Genomic DNA, 20,841 nt, shown 5'->3' with positions numbered 1-20,841 from the left:
CATTTCCGGTTTTATCAAAAACCTTTGAAAGCCTACTCCTCCTACAATTTTTCTTCAATCTTCCCCAGAATTGGCACACATCATCGTCAGAGCAACCCTCACTGTAGTTATCAAAAGGTTTTTGATTTTCAAAACCGTTTGTCCGGTACAGCCAATCAAAATCTACAGCAAAGCAACTAAACAGGAAGTTAGATCATATCTCAGCAAATCTTTGAGATATCAACACCAAACTTGGTATGTCACGAGGACGACACTACAACATGTTACCATGTGCAAAGCAAACTTAATATCTCGCCAGTCAAAAAGTGATACTCTGATTCAATCACAAGTTCATATGAAGACTCTTGAGAATGTTTAGTACACAAATCTGAGAAAAAGTTGAATGTAAGATGAAAAGTAGATTTATTGTGAATATTTCAAATATGCATGCTTGGTTAATTCTGCCAAGCATGCAGCTAGTCTCTCTGCTCCTCACCGCGCATGCTCCAAATTCTCACACACACAAGAGGCCAGAGTCCCTTGACACACGTGCGAGCTTGGCGAGACTCACACACAACATTTCAGGAGATCGTGGGCTGACCAAGCCCCCACTCATTCCTTGGCTTGAAGCAAAGGCCCTTGTGGATCTTGATGGTATTGCATTTCAGATTTGGTATCCCATTGGTAAGTCTGCAGCATGGATTTTTCTATACAGTGACAATTTGTGAAGAATATACATTTTTCAATGGTTCGCAATGTTTGGTGGAATCCGCCATTGCAGCTTGCAGCTATATTTAGAATTGTTTTCAGACCTATCAAAGTCAGTCAAAACATTTATTTTTTAAAGAGCCGTTAGGGAGTCAAACGAGCCGGCTCACGAAAAAGAGACGGAATGCCCATCACTAACGTCTGGTGTGAACAGCCTTGCGCCAGTCGTAGCCGATCGTGACGCTTCCGGGTGCTTCGCAGCCAGTGTGTCCCAGGGGTAAGACTATAATCAGCTGCCTTGATTAGTTTGTTTGTTCTATCTCTCTTTTAACCTCCCTCTTCACTTTTTCTCTTCTCTTGTTTAAGGCTTTAGGAACCAAACTGAGATTAAGTGTCAGGACCAGATGGATGCATGGGAAAGGTGGCACTGAGTCTCCCTCTCTCTCTCACACACACTCAAACACATAGGCTTTTCTTACAAAGCAAGATGTCACATCCACTCTCTTACACTTTTGCTCAAAGACACAGTACACACACAACATTATGGATACACATATAAAGACTGAAAGTCTGAGGTGAAAGTGACCTTTAAGGATATATAAACTATATCTACAATCATGTAGCTTCTCCTATGGATCCCTTTGCTGTCATTATTGATCTCATTGCAATTAATCCTCAATATGGGGGGAACTTTTCTCACACTGGAGAGCTGATTGGTCCATTTGATCCTTGCTCTCAGGGGGAGTTCCAACTTCTTTTTGTGGCTCTGGTTGGTCAGGTTCAGTGAGCTTGTGGGTGGGCTCATAGTCACAGGCCAGTTCAGACTCATCAGTGTGGGAGAGGCTGCACTCAAAAGTACATTCTGACTGGTCCTCTGTGAGGGAGGGGCTACCCTGGAGGACCATGTCAGATGTTGGGTCTGTGATATCACCAGTGTTTTCAAACCTCAGATCAGATTGGTCCTTAAAGTTGACTGGACACTCTTCATAAGCGATCTCAGGTTGGCTCTCCATGTCAGGCGGTGTAGGTTCCCGTGGCAACGAGAGCCCCCGGTGGCGGTTCCATAGCTTGTGAAGTTCTGTCACCTCAGAGACACTAGTGCTGGTCCCGCTGTCACGGAAACTGGCCAGAGGGGGGCGCACTTTCACTCCAGTCACTGTTACTGAACCCTCAATGGCTTTACGCAACTGGAGGAAAGGGAAAGAGAAAGAGAGGGAATAGGTGGATGATGGGGAGAGAGAAGATGGAAAATGGAGAATAAAGTTAGACAGAAAGTAGGCATTGGAGAAAATTGATTTAAGTGAAAAGTGTGGTTGTGAGTGTGAGAGAGGGGAGTGATTAACCCCACACTGCATTTGACAAAACAGAAAGGGAGTGCAAACACGATTATCTTTTTTTCAGGACCTGTAATGAACAACTGTTACCATGGGAAACGAATCAGCAATCACCTGTGCTGAAAGCAGATTGGTTGGCTTCATAAATGTTGATCCATTGTACTGAGGGCATCTATAATGATTACAACTAATATTAAAACAATCAGTGCGCCCAACTGCATTCACAGTTTTTGTTGCTATAATCTACATCTTATTTTAGTTTATCTGTCAGAATAGTTCTAAATTACATTTATGAAACTAATCTATCGAGAGGAAGGAAATGCACTTCCTCTTCCTGCAAAGCTGTTAAGCTTGTTATGTACCCTAAATGCATATATTGTACACATGAATATGTATTCTCTGTGTGTGTGTGTGTGTGTGTGTATGTAAATGTTTGTTGAGCCCACACCTCTTTAAGGGAAACCACTCCCACAAGGCGTCCGGTACTGGTTACATAGGCATGGTCCAGACCCAGGAGAGAGAAGATGGTGTGAGTCTAGGAAGAAAGCAAAGGAATAAACAGATTGAGAGTTGAGGATAGAATGAGGAGCACAAATCACAGGATTTGTGACTTTGTGAGTGTGACTCTTTCTTTTGGCTCTCGACGAAGGCGGTCACATTTTTTCTCTCCCTCCCCTGACCTTCCCTGTTTGGCTTCTATCGTATTGTCTTGTCTTGTATACTCGAGAGACTCTCTCCGCATTACTCTCCGAAGCAAGAAACATGGAATTGATTAGCTGGTCTCTCAACGCAATTGACACCATCTTCTCGAAGAGAAGCTTGGGTTCGGGGGAACCTAACTGTCCTGACGGGACGTTCGCAGCTGGCTACTCGATGGACGTGTGGGAGAAGTGGCGTGTCGTGTGCATAGCGGTGCTTTCCGTGGAGGACGTGGAAGACATCTACCTATTCGGAACCATGATTACAGGCTTTCTGCTGATTGGATTGGGCGCTGCCCTGGTATATCGGAAAATTGATGAAACGGCTACAGCTGTCAAAAGCCCCCTAAGGCTGCCCGACATGATTGATGCGATGGGCAGAGCTGTTGGCGCTCAGACTGTGACTTTACAACGCAATATGGATAACATCATGGAGAAGTTAGCGGCTCTGCAAAGGAAAGTGGACTGATTTGGAGACCATAATGTGTAGACGTGGAAATTGAATGCGGCTACTCGACCAAACAACAACCCCAATCTTATCTGCTTTCGGCCCCGTAACCAGCACAGGCCTTGGCCAAGGCTGTTGCTGGAACAACAACTCCCCTGGAGAGCACTGCAGTGAGACTCTCTTGTAGTCTTTCCCTTCCCCCCTCCCACAGACACCTGTGGATTGCGGTCTCTGTCTGGGTCACGACCAAGGATGTCTCCATGGCAATCCAATCTGCGAACCTGACTGATTGTGGCCTAGGCGAAGGCGTCAGCCCAGGCCTACTCATACACTAACTTTCACCTACTACAGATATGCCATCACCCCCCCCCCCCACCCCCATCCAACTCCTTCGCCTGCATTCCCCCAGTGTGGCAGGCGGGTCTGTGACCAGCGCCTTTTACGGCCGCAGGTCCAGATTAGGGATGGGGATCGATACCCGGTTCTGTAAGGACCCGGTTACAAATTTCTCAAAACCCGAAGATCAAATAAGGTCCGAGCTTATCAATACCGCTATCGAGACTTGGTAGGCTAATATAATGTAACTTATGTCTCGAGAGATAAGTCATGTCATTTAAATCAAATCACTGGTGCACAAACACACATCGATTGTCTAAAATTACTCAATTCAATTGAATGGCCTGCCTGCCGCCGTTAAACTAAAAGAAGAAGAATTTTATTGGCTCACGCACTTCGCTTCATTTCTCATTTTGTTGCTAGGTACGATGGCTGAACGTAGCCTACTAGCGGTCAAAGGCTTGGCGACGTGTAAGGAGGGGGGACACTACTCCTCAACGTTGTGCATCAGCTAAAGGTCAAATTCATTTGACTCTTTGAGAAGCAACGGTGCCAGCTGCCGGACAATCCTCCTCCTCCACCCAAGGTATGCATGGTGAGCGCAGTCAGCGCACCCCCGTATCCATCGTTGACAATAATAAGCCTCAATAATAAGAGCCAGGGCTCGCATATGCCCCTGAAATTTGATGCGTGCGCGAACCGGAATTTCTTTTAACGAGCACAGTCAGTGTGAGTCGAGTTAGCCTCCCGCGCCCCGCTGTTGATCATTCAAAACATAGTCACCGGGAGCATGGCTCTGTGGGCTGCTTAAGCATCTTGTTAAACAATAACAGAGACAGAATAAAATAGGGATGAGATAAGGAAGGTTTGGTCTGGTAATTTAGCTATATCAGGTGTATTTTGTTGAAACGTGTTAAACTTTTCATAAAGTCTTGAACAATGACGGCTTGTCAATGTCACTTTTTGTCAACCAACCAATCACAGTCATACTAGTTACTCAGGTTGTGGATAGTACATCTGTAGTGGACAATTGTAGATTTAGCCAGAGACAGGATCCATTGTGCCAATATGTGCTCCTTTTATCCAGACTCCTCCTGAGAGCAACACATTCCCGTTGTTCTATTTGACATCTGTTTTACTTAAATTATTGTTATAAATGTTGTTCAGTAATCTTGCTAAAGTGTGGCGTGGGTTGTGTGGGTGCTGCTATATGTTTAACATTTGCCAAATTCATTCATTTAGATGGTGGTTAGCTCAAGCTCACCCCAGAAAAGTATCGATAGTGGTATCGATAAAGACTTGGATCGTTAAGCAGTCTAGAAAATGGTATCGATATCGATAAAAATTAACGATCCCCATCCCTAGTCCAGATGCTGCTTGTTTGCGCTGGCTTCCCACCCCCTTTGCATGTCATGAGTTCTGTAATGTTGTACAATGTATGTGCCTATGTGCTGATGTGTTTTTTCCTGTTCCCACACTGTACTCCTCTAGGAGCATAGTCTGGGGGTTGACTTTTTCTCTCCTCTCCTCATGTTTCTGCTGAAATTTTCAAGGGGGTGCCGATCATAGATATATATAAAGGGTAGATGTCTCGTCCGCGTTGCCGGACAACGGAGTCGAACGTCCGCACATGGCGGCCATCTTGCTACAGTCAACACGCTCACCCAAAACATTGTGTTGATGTGAGATGCGAGTTGACTGTAGCAAGATGGACGCCATGTGCAGACGTTCTAGACTCCGCCGTAAGACATCTAGTCTTTATATATATCTATGGTGCCGATAATGGCTGCCTCGGTATCTTTCGGCCAAAGTAAATTCCTTTTCTGTGCAAACTTTCATGGTGAATAAAAACCCATTTTGATTCTAAAAGTAAGAGGGGTGAGATAACACGGGATATATCAATTATCAAGCTTCACAGGGACAGAACAACTCCTTTCTAAATAGGACACTAGCATAGAGTAATAGCGATATATTGATTGATTGTTGTCATCCATCATGTGACAGGTTAAAGGGACAGTACACGCAAAAATACATATATATTTCATCTTACCATGAAATGACAAGCAAACATATAATGTAAATATAGCTGCAAGCAGCAATGGAGGGGCCAAGCAGTCCAGAGCAGGACATGGCCTCCATAGCACTTGTGCAACAATTAAGTCACAACAACCTGTTGCACTCATGCAACACACCAAGTTTGGTTGAAATTTTTGTTTGCGTTCAAGAGTACTGATAGTTCAAAGTTTTTTTTCTGGTATAACACTGCAGGCCTCCTCTGCTCCTCATGGGAACGATGGAACCCAAGTTTGGTGACAATCGCGCAAATGGTTGCTGAGATATGCTCTTGCGCCTCCGGCTTCGCCACCGCTTTTGATCGTCTCTACCGAACAAACGTTTTTGAAAATTGAAAATTATTCTGATTGCTTTTGTGAAACTGGGTCTAAAGATCATCTTTGCCAAATTTGGTAACCATTGGACAAAAATTGGGGTGTGCAAAAGGTTTTTATACTTTTCCATGAAATCCAAAATGGCGGCCACGTCCGTTCGAATTTTATGAAAAGTTATTAATAGTCAGGCTTGATATCTCACAAGACATCAACAGACAAAGAAATTACTTTATTAAGGTAAACACTTCAACAGTTATTAGCCAAAACACGTTTATGCTTCCGGCCACGCCCCCTTTTAGTCACATGACACAATCTTTGGAGGACATCCTCAGAATAAGTTTCCGAGGCGGCCTACCAAATTTAGTTTCACTGCCTCAAACAACTGCTGAGATATGACTTCACTTCCTGTTTGGTGGCTTTTCTGCTGATTTTGATTGGCTGTCACGGACAAACGGTTGTAGGTATCAAAATGCTCTACCATAACTTTTGTGCGGCTTGGTCTGAAGAGCATATCTGGTAATTTTGAAGAAGATTTGACAAAGATTGTAGGAGGAGTAGGCTTTCAAAGGTTTTTGATAAAACCGGAAATAGCGGAAAATCTATAAACCGGAAATTGACGCCATGGTGTGCATTGAATTCGGCTTGATCCAGGGAATCCAGTGGTACCTCATTTTTGAAAATGGGTCATACGGTTTAAAAGTTGCGTGTGTAAACACAACTCCAACTTTGACCCATTGGTGGCGCTAGAGTGCCCGAGTATGGGACATGAAACTTTGTGAATTGGACCAGGGGACTGTCCCCAATGAGTGTGCCAAATTTCACAACTTTCGACCAAGCGCTTCTAGGGCCTGCCATAGACACCCAGTCTTAAGAAGTATAATAATAAATATAGCTGCAAGCAGCAATGGCGGATTCCTCCAAAACATTGCGAACCATTGAAAAATGTATATTCTTCACAAATTGTCACTGTATAGAAAAATCCATGCTGCAGACTTACCAATGGGATACCAAATCTGACCAAATCCAAATATAGCTGCAAGCAGCAATGAGGTGGCCAAGCAGTCAAATGACCCAGAAAACATTTTAGACATCCTCAGAAGAGAGCAACGAGTACACGCAGCAAGTTTGGTGTGAATCCATCAAAGATTTGCTGAGATACGACCCAACTTCCTGTTTGCTGGCTTAACGGCACATTTTGATTGTCTGTACCGGGCAAAGGGTTTTGAAAATAAAAAAACCATGTAATGGGCTTCGATAACTGACAAGAGTCATGCGGGCAACTGGACCACGGTAGAGCTAATGTCTATCTATATGTAAAGATAACATCAACTCTGGAGTTGGGGGTGGGGCTTCTTATCCAACAAATTACACCCCTGAACATATTAATGGCCTACTACAATTGTAAATATCCTTTGGACCTCTTTTGCAATTGGGCCTTGATACTATCTAATGTAAAATCTAATATTTTCTGGCCATTCTGCAGTTTGTGGGGACTTTCCACACCAGCACACTGTTCCTTTCCTGTATTCTGCATTATTACACTTTTTCTTTGAAACTTTCATATAGGCCCATACTATAGCAGTTACGGATATACATAGAGGAAACTCAGGAGCGTGAATTTGAGATAATGGTAGTGGGAGGATGTTGTACCTTTGTGCTTCTCTTTTTTGCCAGTCCTATGAAACATATCTGGGCACCACTGCTTTTGCCTGCTAGTGTTTGCAATGCTGGGAAGAAAACTACAGTTTTTATTTGATTATACGTTGCCCTGGAATAAACGCTGCACCAAAAATGAACATTATGTAATAAATGGCACCCTCGATTAAACGCCTCCCCCCAAAAATCAGAAAACGGTTATTTAATTGGTTTAAATTAAAACACAGTATTTATTACACAAGTAATTCACAAGTGTAGTGTACTATAATTCCCATGAAGCACTGGCAGGCACAAGTGTCTTACTTGCTACAGATTTATTTGAAGCTTCTTCTCCAAATCCAACGTTAAAACTAAACTCACGCTGTAATGAGAAAATAAAGACCACATTAGCTTAATATGAACATACATGTGCAGCATGTAAATAACGTTCACCAAAGTAAAATACAGACACAAAACAACATACTTTGTTTGCTGGATGCTGTAGTGTACACAAGGGAATAGAGGTTTCCTTAGATTACTAACAACCTCTATAACAACCTTAAACTTATCACTTAGAGTGAATGTGCATAAAGCTCCAGGACCTGACAACATCCCTGGCTGTGTTCTCAAGGCCTGTGCTCCTGATCTGGCAGGGGTGTTCACTGACATCTTTAACCTCTCCCTGTCGCAGTATGTCGTCCCCAATAGCTTCAAGGGGGCCACCATCATCCCAGTCCCTAAGAAACCATCAGTGAGCTGTCTCAATGATTACCGCCCTGTTGTACTCACTTCTGTTGTCAATGCTTTGAGAGGTTAGTCAAAGACCACATTACATCCTGCCTGTCACCTGCATTAGACCTACTCCAGTTTGCATATAGGCCGAACAGGTCTACAGATGATGCTGTAGCTTTGGCCTTGAACACTGCTCTCTTTCACCTGGATCAGAACAACATATACGTGCGGATGCTCTTCATTGACTTCAGCTCCGCCTTCAACACCATAGTACCATCCAGGCTTATCATGAAACTACAGGACCTGAACATCAGTCCTTCCATGTGCAGCTGGATATTGAACTTCCTGACAGACAGGCCACAGGCAGTACGGCTAGGTAACATCACCTCAACCAGTCTAACACTCAGCACTGGTGCCCCTGTGATGGCGATAGAAGAGCATAAGGACTTGTACCAGCAGATACAGGGATCGTTTTTACCCACATGCCATCTGGATGCTGAACTGTCCTTGAAATATCTTTTTGCACAACAATTTTTCTTATTTTTTTATTATCAAACGCTGCACCACAAATGATAATTGTGTAATAAACGCTGCAGCGTTTAATCAAAGGAACATGGTATATGACAGCAATAATGTTTAATGTAACTGGCCTTTCTAACATTACAAGTGGCCCCAGCATTACCCCTTATGGTCTAGGTGCATTGCAAATGAAGACAAGAGCCTTTTCTTGAGGTTGTCAAATGTCCCATGCAAAGTCACTCAAAACACGGGTTCGATTCCAGGCTCTGGCAAGAGTTTTTACCTCTAAACTGGTCAATATATACACATCTGACAAAAGACCAGCTCGACCTTTGCCTGTAAACAGTGATTCTGACTGTCAGAGACCTTTAAATAGCCTGACTTACTGAAATTGGCAAAACTAGCCTGGCTAACGTAGGTAGCTTTCTCAGGGCATATGACGAATGAAACAGGCTCGCCTTGAAAAATCAGATGTACTGGCTATCTTTAGCAGGCCCTCGTCTACAAAAAGATGTCCTCCCTGAGGTTTTTGGAGTAGAATTGAGTGAAATACAAAATTGTTTACACACTGCCAGTGGGCGAGCCGATCCTGACTCTGAGGCTAACGTCAAAACAATGTACAGTACCCCCGGTCCACAAATCACAAAAATAATCGGAGCATCTGGCTAAAAGCACAATTCCCACATCTCCTAAAGGCTGCTATCCTCGACCTTTTTGATGAACAATTCGCCGAGATTCAAAATGACTCACTAATTAAAAACACAGAGGAAAAAAGCTAGAGCTACAGTAGCTACTTTTCGAGTTCGGTTTTCCGTCACTTCAGAATCACGATCTAAAAGGTCTAAAAGTGCTAAACCTTCACCATAATTCAAGAGTAGTGTACTTTCACAAACCCAATCATTAATTCTAGCTTAAAATGTCTAAAAACAGGACTTACCGAAAGTGGCTGCCTCCAACACGGCTTTAACGGGACTCCAGTTGAAAACAACAATGGCCGCCGAAAAAGAATTTATATTTGTAACGGCGAGCTGCGATTGGAAGCGAAATGAAACAGGGGCTAAAAAACGAGGGTGGGGGCTTGGTCAGCACACAATTTCAATAAAGCATGCGTGTGTGTGTGAGAATGTGGAGCACGCGCGCACAGGAGCAAAGGGAGAGAGGATTTGGGGAAACAGCCCTAGAAATTAGCCAAGCATGCATGTTTCAAATATTCACTAAAAATCGAGTTTTCATGTTACAGTCAACTTTTTCTCATATTTGTGTACTCAACATTCTCAAGAGTCTTCATATGAACTAGTGATTGAATCAGAGTATCAGTTTTTGGCCGGCGGATGTGTAAAGCATTATTTTAGCATTTTTTAGAGGTATGAAGTTGCCTTTGCACATGGTAACATGTTGTAGTGTCTTCCACGTGACATACCAAGTTTGGTGTTGATATCTCAAAGATTTGCTGAGATTTGACCAAACGTCCTGTTTGGTTGCTTTTTTGCTGATTTTGATTGGCTGTGCCGGACAAACGGTTTAGAAAATCAAAACGCCATGAAATAACTTTTGTGAGGCTTGGTCTGAAGATCATCTCTGGTAATTTTGAAGAAGATATGACAAAAATTGTAGGACGAGTAGAGAAAAAACGTTTTTCAATGAATTCAAAATGGCGGCCGCATCAATTCGGCTTTTATCACAAGTTATCATGTGTCACACACGGGATGTCCCAAGATATCATGAGACAAAGGAATCACTTAATAAAGGCAAACAAATCAATAGTTATTGGCCAAAACACATTTTTGCTTCCTGCGGCCACGCCCAGTGATCACATGACACCAAATTGTGTAGACATCCTCAGAAGAGGGTTCCGAGTCATCATACCAAGTTTGGCGTTGATATCTCAAAGATTTGCTGAGATATGACTTCACTTCTTGTTTGGCGGCTTTCCTGCTGAATTTGATTGGATAACTTTTGTGAGGCTTGGTCTGAAGATCATCATTGGTAATTTTAAAGAAGATCTGACAAAAATTGTAGGAGGAGTAGGCTTTCAAAGGTTTTTGATAAAACCGGAAATGGCGAAGAATCTATATAACCGGAAATTGACGTCATAGGGTGCGTTGAACTCGTCTTGATCCAGGGAATCCAATGGTACTTCATTTTTGAAAATCAGTCATACGGTTCAAAAGTTGCGTGTGTAAACACAAGTCCAACTTTGACCCATTGGTGGCGCTAGAGTGGTCTAATGGGATACATGAAACTTGGTGTAGGTATAGAAGGAACTGTCCTTAATGAGTGTGCCAAATTTCTCAAAAAGTTATCCAAGGGTTCTAGGGGCTGCCATTGACTCCCATGGAACTAGAATAATAATAATAATAATAAAACTAACAATAACAATAGGTTTCCTCCTTACGGAGGAATCCTAAATATAGCTGCAAGCAGCAATGGAGGGGCCAAGCAGTCCAGAGCAGGACATGGCTTCCATAGCACTTGTGCAACAATTAAGTCACAACAACCTGTTGCACTCATGCAACACACCAAGTTTGGTTGAAATATATGTTTGCGTTCAAGAGTACTGATAGTTCAAAGTTATTTTTCTGGTATAACACTGCAGGCCTCCTCTGCTCCTCATGGGAACGATGGAACCCAAGTTTGGTGACAATCGCGCAAATGGTTGCTGAGATATGCTCTTGCGCCTCGTTTGGCGGCTTCGCCACCGCTTTTGATCGTCTCTACCGAACAAACGTTTTTGAAAATTGAAAATTCATATGATTGCTTTTGTGAAACTGGGTCTAAAGATCATCTTTGCCAAATTTGGTAAACATTGGACAAAAATTGGGGCGTGCAAAAGGTTTTTACACTTTTCCATGAAATCCAAAATGGCGGCCACGTCCATTCGAATTTTATGAAAAGTTATTAATAGTCAGGCTTTATATCTCACAAGACATCAACAGACAAAGAAATTACTTTATTAAGGTAAACACTTCAACCGTTATTAGCCAAAACGCGTTTATGCTTCCGGCCACGCCCCCTTTTAGTCACATGACACAATTTTTGGAGGACATCCTCAGAATAAGGTTCCGAGGCGGCGTACCAAATGTAGTTTCACTGCCTCAAACAACTGCTGAGATATGACTTCACTTCCTGTTTGGCGGCTTTTCTGCTTATTTTGATTGGCTGTCACGGACAAACGGTTGTGGGTATCAAAATGCTCTACCATAACTTTTGTGCGGCTTGGTCTGAAGAGCATATCTGGTAATTTTGAAGAAGATTTGACAAAGATTGTAGGAGGAGTAGGCTTTTAAAGGTTTTTGATAAAACCGGAAATAGCGGAAAATCTATATAACCGGAAATTGACCCCATAGGGTGTGTTGAACTCGTCTTGGTCCAGGGAATCCAATGGTACCTCATTTTTTAAAATTGGTGATACGGTTCAAAAGTTGCGTGTGTAAACACAAGTCCAACTTTGACCCATTGGTGGCGCTAGAGTGCCCGAGTATGGGACATGAAACTTTGTGAATTGGACCAGGGGACTGTCCCCAATGAGTGTGCCAAATTTCACAACTTTCGACCAAGCGCTTCTAGGGCCTGCCATAGACACCCAGTCTTAAGAAGTATAATAATAAATATAGCTGCAAGCAGCAATGGAGGGGCCAAGCAGTCCAGAGCAGGACATGGCTTCCATAGCACTTGTGCAACAATTAAGTCACAACAACCTGTTGCACTCATGCAACACACCAAGTTTGGTTGAAATATATGTTTGCGTTCAAGAGTACTGATAGTTCAAAGTTATTTTTCTGGTATAACACTGCAGGCCTCCTCTGCTCCTCATGGGAACGATGGAACCCAAGTTTGGTGACAATCGCGCAAATGGTTGCTGAGATATGCTCTTGCGCCTCGTTTGATCGTCTCTACCGAACAAACGTTTTTGAAAATTGAAAATTCATATGATTGCTTTTGTGAAACTGGGTCTAAAGATCATCTTTGCCAAATTTGGTAAACATTGGACAAAAATTGGGGCGTGCAAAAGGTTTTTACACTTTTCCATGAAATCCAAAATGGCGGCCACGTCCATTCGAATTTTATGAAAAGTTATTAATAGTCAGGCTTTATATCTCACAAGACATCAACAGACAAAGAAATTACTTTATTAAGGTAAACACTTCAACCGTTATTAGCCAAAACGCATTTATGCTTCCGGCCACGCCCCCTTTTAGTCACATGACACAATTTTTGGAGGACATCCTCAGAATAAGGTTCCGAGGCGGCGTACCAAATTTAGTTTCACTGCCTCAAACAACTGCTGAGATATGACTTCACTTCCTGTTTGGCGGCTTTTCTGCTTATTTTGATTGGCTGTCACGGACAAACGGTTGTGGGTATCAAAATGCTCTACCATAACTTTTGTGCGGCTTGGTCTGAAGAGCATATCTGGTAATTTTGAAGAAGATTTGACACAGATTGTAGGAGGAGTAGGCTTTTAAAGGTTTTTGATAAAACCGGAAATAGCGGAAAATCTATATAACCGGAAATTGACCCCATAGGGTGTGTTGAACTCGTCTTGGTCCAGGGAATCCAATGGTACCTCATTTTTTAAAATTGGTCATACGGTTCAAAAGTTGCGTGTGTAAACACAAGTCCAACTTTGACCCATTGGTGGCGCTAGAGTGCCCGAGTATGGGACATGAAACTTTGTGAATTGGACCAGGGGACTGTCCCCAATGAGTGTGCCAAATTTCACAACTTTCGACCAAGCGCTTCTAGGGCCTGCCATAGACACCCAGTCTTAAGAAGTATAATAATAAATATAGCTGCAAGCAGCAATGGAGGGGCCAAGCAGTCCAGAGCAGGACATGGCTTCCATAGCACTTGTGCAACAATTAAGTCACAACAACCTGTTGCACTCATGCAACACACCAAGTTTGGTTGAAATATATGTTTGCGTTCAAGAGTACTGATAGTTCAAAGTTATTTTTCTGGTATAACACTGCAGGCCTCCTCTGCTCCTCATGGGAACGATGGAACCCAAGTTTGGTGACAATCGCGCAAATGGTTGCTGAGATATGCTCTTGCGCCTCGTTTGATCGTCTCTACCGAACAAACGTTTTTGAAAATTGAAAATTCATATGATTGCTTTTGTGAAACTGGGTCTAAAGATCATCTTTGCCAAATTTGGTAAACATTGGACAAAAATTGGGGCGTGCAAAAGGTTTTTACACTTTTCCATGAAATCCAAAATGGCGGCCACGTCCATTCGAATTTTATGAAAAGTTATTAATAGTCAGGCTTTATATCTCACAAGACATCAACAGACAAAGAAATTACTTTATTAAGGTAAACACTTCAACCGTTATTAGCCAAAACGCATTTATGCTTCCGGCCACGCCCCCTTTTAGTCACATGACACAATTTTTGGAGGACATCCTCAGAATAAGGTTCCGAGGCGGCGTACCAAATTTAGTTTCACTGCCTCAAACAACTGCTGAGATATGACTTCACTTCCTGTTTGGCGGCTTTTCTGCTTATTTTGATTGGCTGTCACGGACAAACGGTTGTGGGTATCAAAATGCTCTACCATAACTTTTGTGCGGCTTGGTCTGAAGAGCATATCTGGTAATTTTGAAGAAGATTTGACACAGATTGTAGGAGGAGTAGGCTTTTAAAGGTTTTTGATAAAACCGGAAATAGCGGAAAATCTATATAACCGGAAATTGACCCCATAGGGTGTGTTAAACCCGTCTTGGTCCAGGGAATCCAATGGTACCTCATTTTTTAAAATTGGTCATACGGTTCAAAAGTTGCGTGTGTAAACACAAGTCCAACTTTGACCCATTGGTGGCGCTAGAGTGCCCAAGTATGGGACATGAAACTTTGTGAATTGGACCAGGGGACTGTCCCCAATGAGTGTTCCAAATTTCACAACTTTCGACCAAGCGCTTCTAGGGCCTGCCATAGACACCCAGTCTTAAGAAGTATAATAATAATAATAATAATAATACTAACAATAGGTGCCTCGCAGCTTCGCTGCTTGGCCCCTAAATATAGCTGCAAGCAGCAATGGAGGGGCCAAGCAGTCCAGAGCAGGACATGGCCTCCATAGCACTTGTGCAACAATTAAGTCACAACAACCTGTTGCACTCATGCAACACACCAAGTTTGGTTGAAATATATGTTTGTGTTCAAGAGTACTGAGAGTTCAAAGTTATTTTTCTGGTATAACACTGCAGGCCTCCTCTGCTCCTCATGGGAACGATGAAACCCAAGTTTGGTGACAATCGCGCAAATGGTTGCTGAGATATGCTCTTGCGCCTCGTTTGGCGGCTTCGCCACCGCTTTTGATCGTCTCTACCGAACAAACGTTTTTAAAAATTGAAAATTCATCTGATTGCTTTTGTGAAACTGGGTCTAAAGATCATCTTTGCCAAATTTGGTAAACATTGGACAAAAATTGTGGCGTGCAAAAGGTTTTTACACTTTTCCATGAAATCCAAAATGGCGGCCACGTCTGTTCGAATTTTATGAAAAGTTATTAATAGTCAGGCTTGATATCTCACAAGACATCAACAGACAAAGAAATTACTTTATTAAGGTAAACACTTCAACAGTTATTAGCGTAAACACGTTTATGCTTCCGGCCACGCCCCCTTTTAGTCACATGACACAATCTTTGGAGGACATCCTCAGAATAAGGTTCCGAGGCGGCGTACCAAATTTAGTTTCACTGCCTCAAACAACTGCTGAGATATGACTTCACTTCCTGTTTGGTGGCTTTTCTGCTGATTTTGATTGGCTGTCACGGACAAACGTTTGTGGGTATCAAAATGCTCTACCATAACTTTTGTGCGGCTTGGTCTGAAGAGCATATCTGGTAATTTTGAAGAAGATTTGACAAAGATTGTAGGAGGAGTAGGCTTTCAAAGGTTTTTGATAAAACTGGAAATAGCGGAAAATCTATATAACCGGAAATTGACCCCATAGGGTGCGTTGAACTCGTCTTGGTCCAGGGAATCCAATGGTACCTCATTTTTGAAAATGGGTCATACGGTTCAAAAGTTGCGTGTGTAAACACAAGTCCAACTTTGACCCATTGGTGGCGCTAGAGTGCCCAAGTATGGGACATGAAACTTTGTGAATTGGACCAGGGGACTGTCCCTAATGAGTGTGCCAAATTTCACAACTTTCGACCAAGCGCTTCTAGGGCCTGCCATAGACACCCAGTCTTAAGAAGTATAATAATAATAATAATAATAATAATAATACTAACAATAACAATAGGTGCCTCGCAGCTTCGCTGCTTGGCCCCTAATAATAATAATAATAATAATAATACTAACAATAACAATAGGTGCCTCGCAGCTTCGCTGCTTGGCCCCTAATAATAATAATACTAACAATAACAATAGGTGCCTCGCAGCTTCGCTGCTTGGCCCCTAAATATAGCTGCAAGCAGCAATGAGGTGGCCAAGCAATCGAATGACCCATAAAACATGTTGTACATCCTCAGAAGAGGGTTACGAGTACACGCAACAAGTTTGGTGCGAATCCATCAAAGATTTGCTGAGATACGACCCAACTTCCTGTTTGCTGGCTTAACGGCACATTTTGATTGGCCGTACCGGGCAAACGGTTTTGAAAATCCAAAAAACATATGATGGCTTTTGTGAGGCTTGGTCTGAAGATGATCTCTGCCAAATTTGGTGAAGATTGGAAAACATTTGTAGGAGGAGTACAGAAAAAACGTTTTTTCAGTAATTCAAAATGGCGGCCGCATCAATTCGGCTGTTATCACAAGTTATCATGTGTCACACACGGGATGTCCCAAGATATCATGAGACAAAGGAATCACTTAATAAAGGCAAACGAATCAACAGTTATTGGCCAAAACACATTTTTGCATCCTGCGGCCACGCCCAGTGATCACATGACACCAAATTGTTTGGACATCCTCAGATGAGGGTTCCGAGTCATCATACCAAGTCTGGTGTTGATTTCTCAAGGATTGGCTGAGATATGACCCAACTTCCTGTTTGGTGTCTTTGCTGCCGATTTTGATTGGCTGTACCGGACAAACGGTTTTGAAAATCAAAAATCTTTGGATAACTTCTGTGAGGGTTGCTCTGACGATGATGTGTGCCAATTCTGGGGAAGATTAAAGAAGAATTGTAGGAGGAGTAGGCTTTCAAAGGTTTTCGATAAAACCGGAAATGGCGGAAAATCTATATAACCGGAAATTGACGTCATAGGGTGTGTTGAACTCGTCTTGACCCAGGGAATCCAATGGTACCTCATTTTTGAAAATCAGTCATACGGTTCAAAAGTTACGTGTGTAAACACAAGTCCAACTTTGACCCGTTGGTGGCGCTAGAGTGCTCCAATGGGAGACATGAAACTTTGTGAATATAAAGAGGGGACTGTGCTTAATGAGTGTGCCAAATTTCACAACTTTTTACCATACGGTTCTAGGGGCTGCCATAGACTCCAATGGCAGAAGAAGTGTAATAATAATAAGAAAAGGTAGAAACACTTAAGTGGCTTCGCCGCTTCGCGGCTTGGCCACCAAATATAGCTGCAAGCAGCAATGGAGGGGCCAAGCAGTCCAGAGCAGGACATGGTCTCCATAGCACTTGTGCAACAATTAAGTCACAACAACCTGTTGCACTCATGCAACACACCAAGTTTGGTTGAAATATATGTTTGCGTTCAAGAGTACTGAGAGTTCAAAGTTATTTTTCTGGTATAACACTGCAGGCCTCCTCTGCTCCTCATGGGAACGATGGAACCCAAGTTTGGTGACAATCGCGCAAATGGTTGCTGAGATATGCTCTTGCGCCTCGTTTGGCGGCTTCGCCACCGCTTTTGATCGTCTCTACCGAACAAACGTTTTTGAAAATTGAAAATTCTTCTGATTGCTTTTGTGAAACTGGGTCTAAAGATCATCTTTGCCAAATTTGGTAAACATTGGACAAAAATTGGGGCGTGCAAAAGGTTTTTATACTTTTCCATGAAATCCAAAATGGCGGCCACGTCCGTTCGAATTTTATGAAAAGTTATTAATAGTCAGGCTTGATATCTCACAAGACATCAACAGACAAAGAAATTACTTTATTAAGGTAAACACTTCAACAGTTATTAGCCAAAACACGTTTATGCTTCCGGCCACGCCCCCTTTTAGTCACATGACACAATCTTTGGAGGACATCCTCAGAATAAGTTTCCGAGGCGGCCTACCAAATTTAGTTTCACTGCCTCAAACAACTGCTGAGATATGACTTCACTTCCTGTTTGGTGGCTTTTCTGCTGATTTTGATTGGCTGTCACGGACAAACGGTTGTGGGTATCAAAAATCTCTACCATAACTTTTGTGCGGCTTGGTCTGAAGAGCATATCTGGTAATTTTGAAGAAGATTTGACAAAGATTGTAGGAGGAGTAGGCTTTCAAAGGTTTTTGATAAAACCGGAAATAGCGGAAAATCTATAAACCGGAAATTGACGCCATGGTGTGCATTGAATTCGGCTTGATCCAGGGAATCCAATGGTACCTCATTTTTGAAAATGGGTCATACGGTTTAAAAGTTGCGTGTGTCAACACAACTCCAACTTTGACCCATTGGTGGCGCTAGAGTGCCCGAGTATGGGACATGAAACTTTGTGAATTGGACCAGGGGACTGTCCCCAATGAGTGTGCCAAACTTCACAACTTTCGACCAAGCGCTTCTAGGGCCTGCCATAGACACCCAGTCTTAAGAAGTATAATAATAATAATAATAATAATAATACTAACAATAACAATAGGTGCCTCGCAGCTTCGCTGCTTGGCCCCTAATAAGAAAAGGTAGAAACACTTAAGTGGCTTCGCCGCTTCGCGGCTTGGCCACCAATAATAATAACAATAACAATAGGTTTCCTCCTTACGGAGGAATCCTAATAATAATAAAACTAACAACAATAGGTTTCCTCCTTACGGAGGAATCCTAAATATAACTGCAAGCAGCAATGGCGGATTCCTCCAAACATTGCAAACCATTGAAAAATGTATATTCTTTACAAATTGTCACTGTAAAAATCCATGCTGCAGACTTACCTATGGGATACCAAATCTGAAATGCAATACCATCAAAATCCACAAGGGCTTTTATTTCAAGCCAAGGAGTGAAGGGAGGGGGCTTGGTGAGCCTACCCATTCCAGAAAGCCTTGTATCTTTGTGTATCAGGGCGTGGCCTGTAGCGTCACTTATGGGTGATATTGGGCCATTTGTGGTGTGGTAGTTACTCTTGGCCTATACTATCAATGTTTCAGGATTTTGAGAACTTTTTACCATTGCATACAAAATCGGAAATGCAATACCATCAAGATCCACATGGGCCTTTGCTAAAGACCAAGGAATGAGTGGGGGCTTAGTCAGCCCACAATTGCCTGAAATGTTGTGTATGCGTCTCGCCAAGCTTCCGCGTGTGTCAAGGGAAAGGCTGAGGGTGTGAGAATGTGGAGCGCGCGCGCTGAGGAGCCGAGGGAGACATTACATTGGAAATTTCATTAGCAATTAGCCAAGCATGCATGTTTCAAATATTCACCACAAATCGAATTTTCATCTCACAGTCAACTTTCTCAGATTTGTGTACTAAACATTCTCAAGAGTCTTCATATGAACTTGTGATTGAATCAGAGTATCAGTTTTTGACTGGCGGATTTGTAAAGTATTATGTTAGCGTTAGTGATAAATTCGATTTGCTTTATATCAACCATTTTTTGAGATATGAAGTTGCCTTTGCACATGGTAACATCATGTAGTGTATTCCTTGTGACATACCAAGTTTGGTGTTGATATCTCAAAGATTTGCTGAGATTTGACCCAACTTCCTGTTTGGTTGCTTTGTTGCTGATTTTGATTGGCTGTACCCGCCAAACGATTTAGAAAGTCAAAACGCCATGGGATAACTTTTGTGAGGCTTGGTCTGAAGATCATCTCTGGTAATTTTGAAGAAGATATGACAAAAATTGTAGGAGGAGTAGAGAAAAAACGTTTTTCAATTAATTCAAAATGGCGGCCGCATCAATTCGGCTTTTATCACAAGTTATCATGTGTCACACACGGGATGTCCCAAGATATCATGAGACAAAGTCATTTGTCAGTCATACGGTTCAAAAGTTGCGTGTGTAAACACAAGTCCAACTTTTACCCATTGGTGGCGCTAGAGTGGTCTAATGGGATACATGAAACTTGGTGTAGGTATAGAAGGAACTGTCCTTAATGAGTGTGCCAAGTTTAACAAAAAGTTATCCAAGGGTTCTAGGGGCTGCCATTGACTCCCATGGAACTATAATAATAATAATAATAATAATAAAACTAACAATAACAATAGGTTTCCTCCTTACGGAGGAATCCTAATAATAATAATAATAATAATAAAACTAACAATAACAATAGGTTTCCTCCTTACGGAGGAATCCTAATAATAAAACTAACAATAACAATAGGTTTCCTCCTTACGGAGGAATCCTAATAATAATAATAATAAAACTAACAATAACAATAGGTTTCCTCCTTACGGAGGAATCCTAATAATAATAAAACTAACAATAACAATAGGTTTCCTCCTTACGGAGGAATCCTAATAATAATAATAAAACTAACAATAACAATAGGTTTCCTCCTTACGGAGGAATCCTAATTACAATAGGTGCCTCGCAGCTTTGCTGCTTGGCCCCTAATAATACTACCAATTACAATAGGTGCCTCGCAGCTTCGCTGCTTGGCCCCTAATAAACCTCCTAAATAAATACAAAATAAACAATAGAGTATACTAAACCTTTAGGACCACAGGACGAAACCTATTTCCCCAGGACCATGATGCCATATAAAACAACAAATAACAGTAATTGGTGCCAGTGCAAACGTATGTAGCCTACAGTGACAGGACAGTATGTACAGTGATTGGAGGTAGCAGTTACGAAGTGATAGGTTCTCGTGCCAATATATTGTGATGCCAATTTGTTGAGCGGTCATCTTCCTTGTATAGACCTAGAAAAGTGAAATACACAGCCAAGGTGACAGAAATAAAGGTTCATCGGTTGTCCTTCACAT

The 20,841-nt window shown here is 42.3% G+C and overlaps 1 protein-coding gene across 7 annotated transcripts in view; it reads right to left on the bottom strand.

Moving 5' to 3' along the window:
- Positions 1-315: 315 nt before the first annotated feature.
- The window catches only part of clcn2a (chloride channel, voltage-sensitive 2a), a 120,758-nt gene continuing 100,232 nt past the window's right edge, over positions 316-20,841 (bottom strand). For all 7 annotated transcript variants that reach the window (XM_062480803.1, XM_062480797.1, XM_062480799.1 and 4 more), the window contains 2 exons: positions 2,470-2,556; positions 316-1,874 (listed from right to left, as the gene is read on the bottom strand). In XM_062480803.1, the coding sequence (XP_062336787.1) occupies positions 1,356-1,874; positions 2,470-2,556 (606 nt within the window). In that variant the 3' untranslated portion in view covers positions 316-1,355. The remainder of the gene's footprint in view (positions 1,875-2,469; positions 2,557-20,841) is intronic.

The sequence above is a fragment of the Osmerus eperlanus genome, chromosome 16 (assembly GCF_963692335.1).
Source record: "Osmerus eperlanus chromosome 16, fOsmEpe2.1, whole genome shotgun sequence".
Classification (NCBI taxonomy): Eukaryota; Metazoa; Chordata; class Actinopteri; order Osmeriformes; family Osmeridae; genus Osmerus; species Osmerus eperlanus.
The sequence above is the reverse complement of the archived record's forward strand: the minus strand, read 5'-3'. Positions and strand labels throughout refer to the sequence as shown.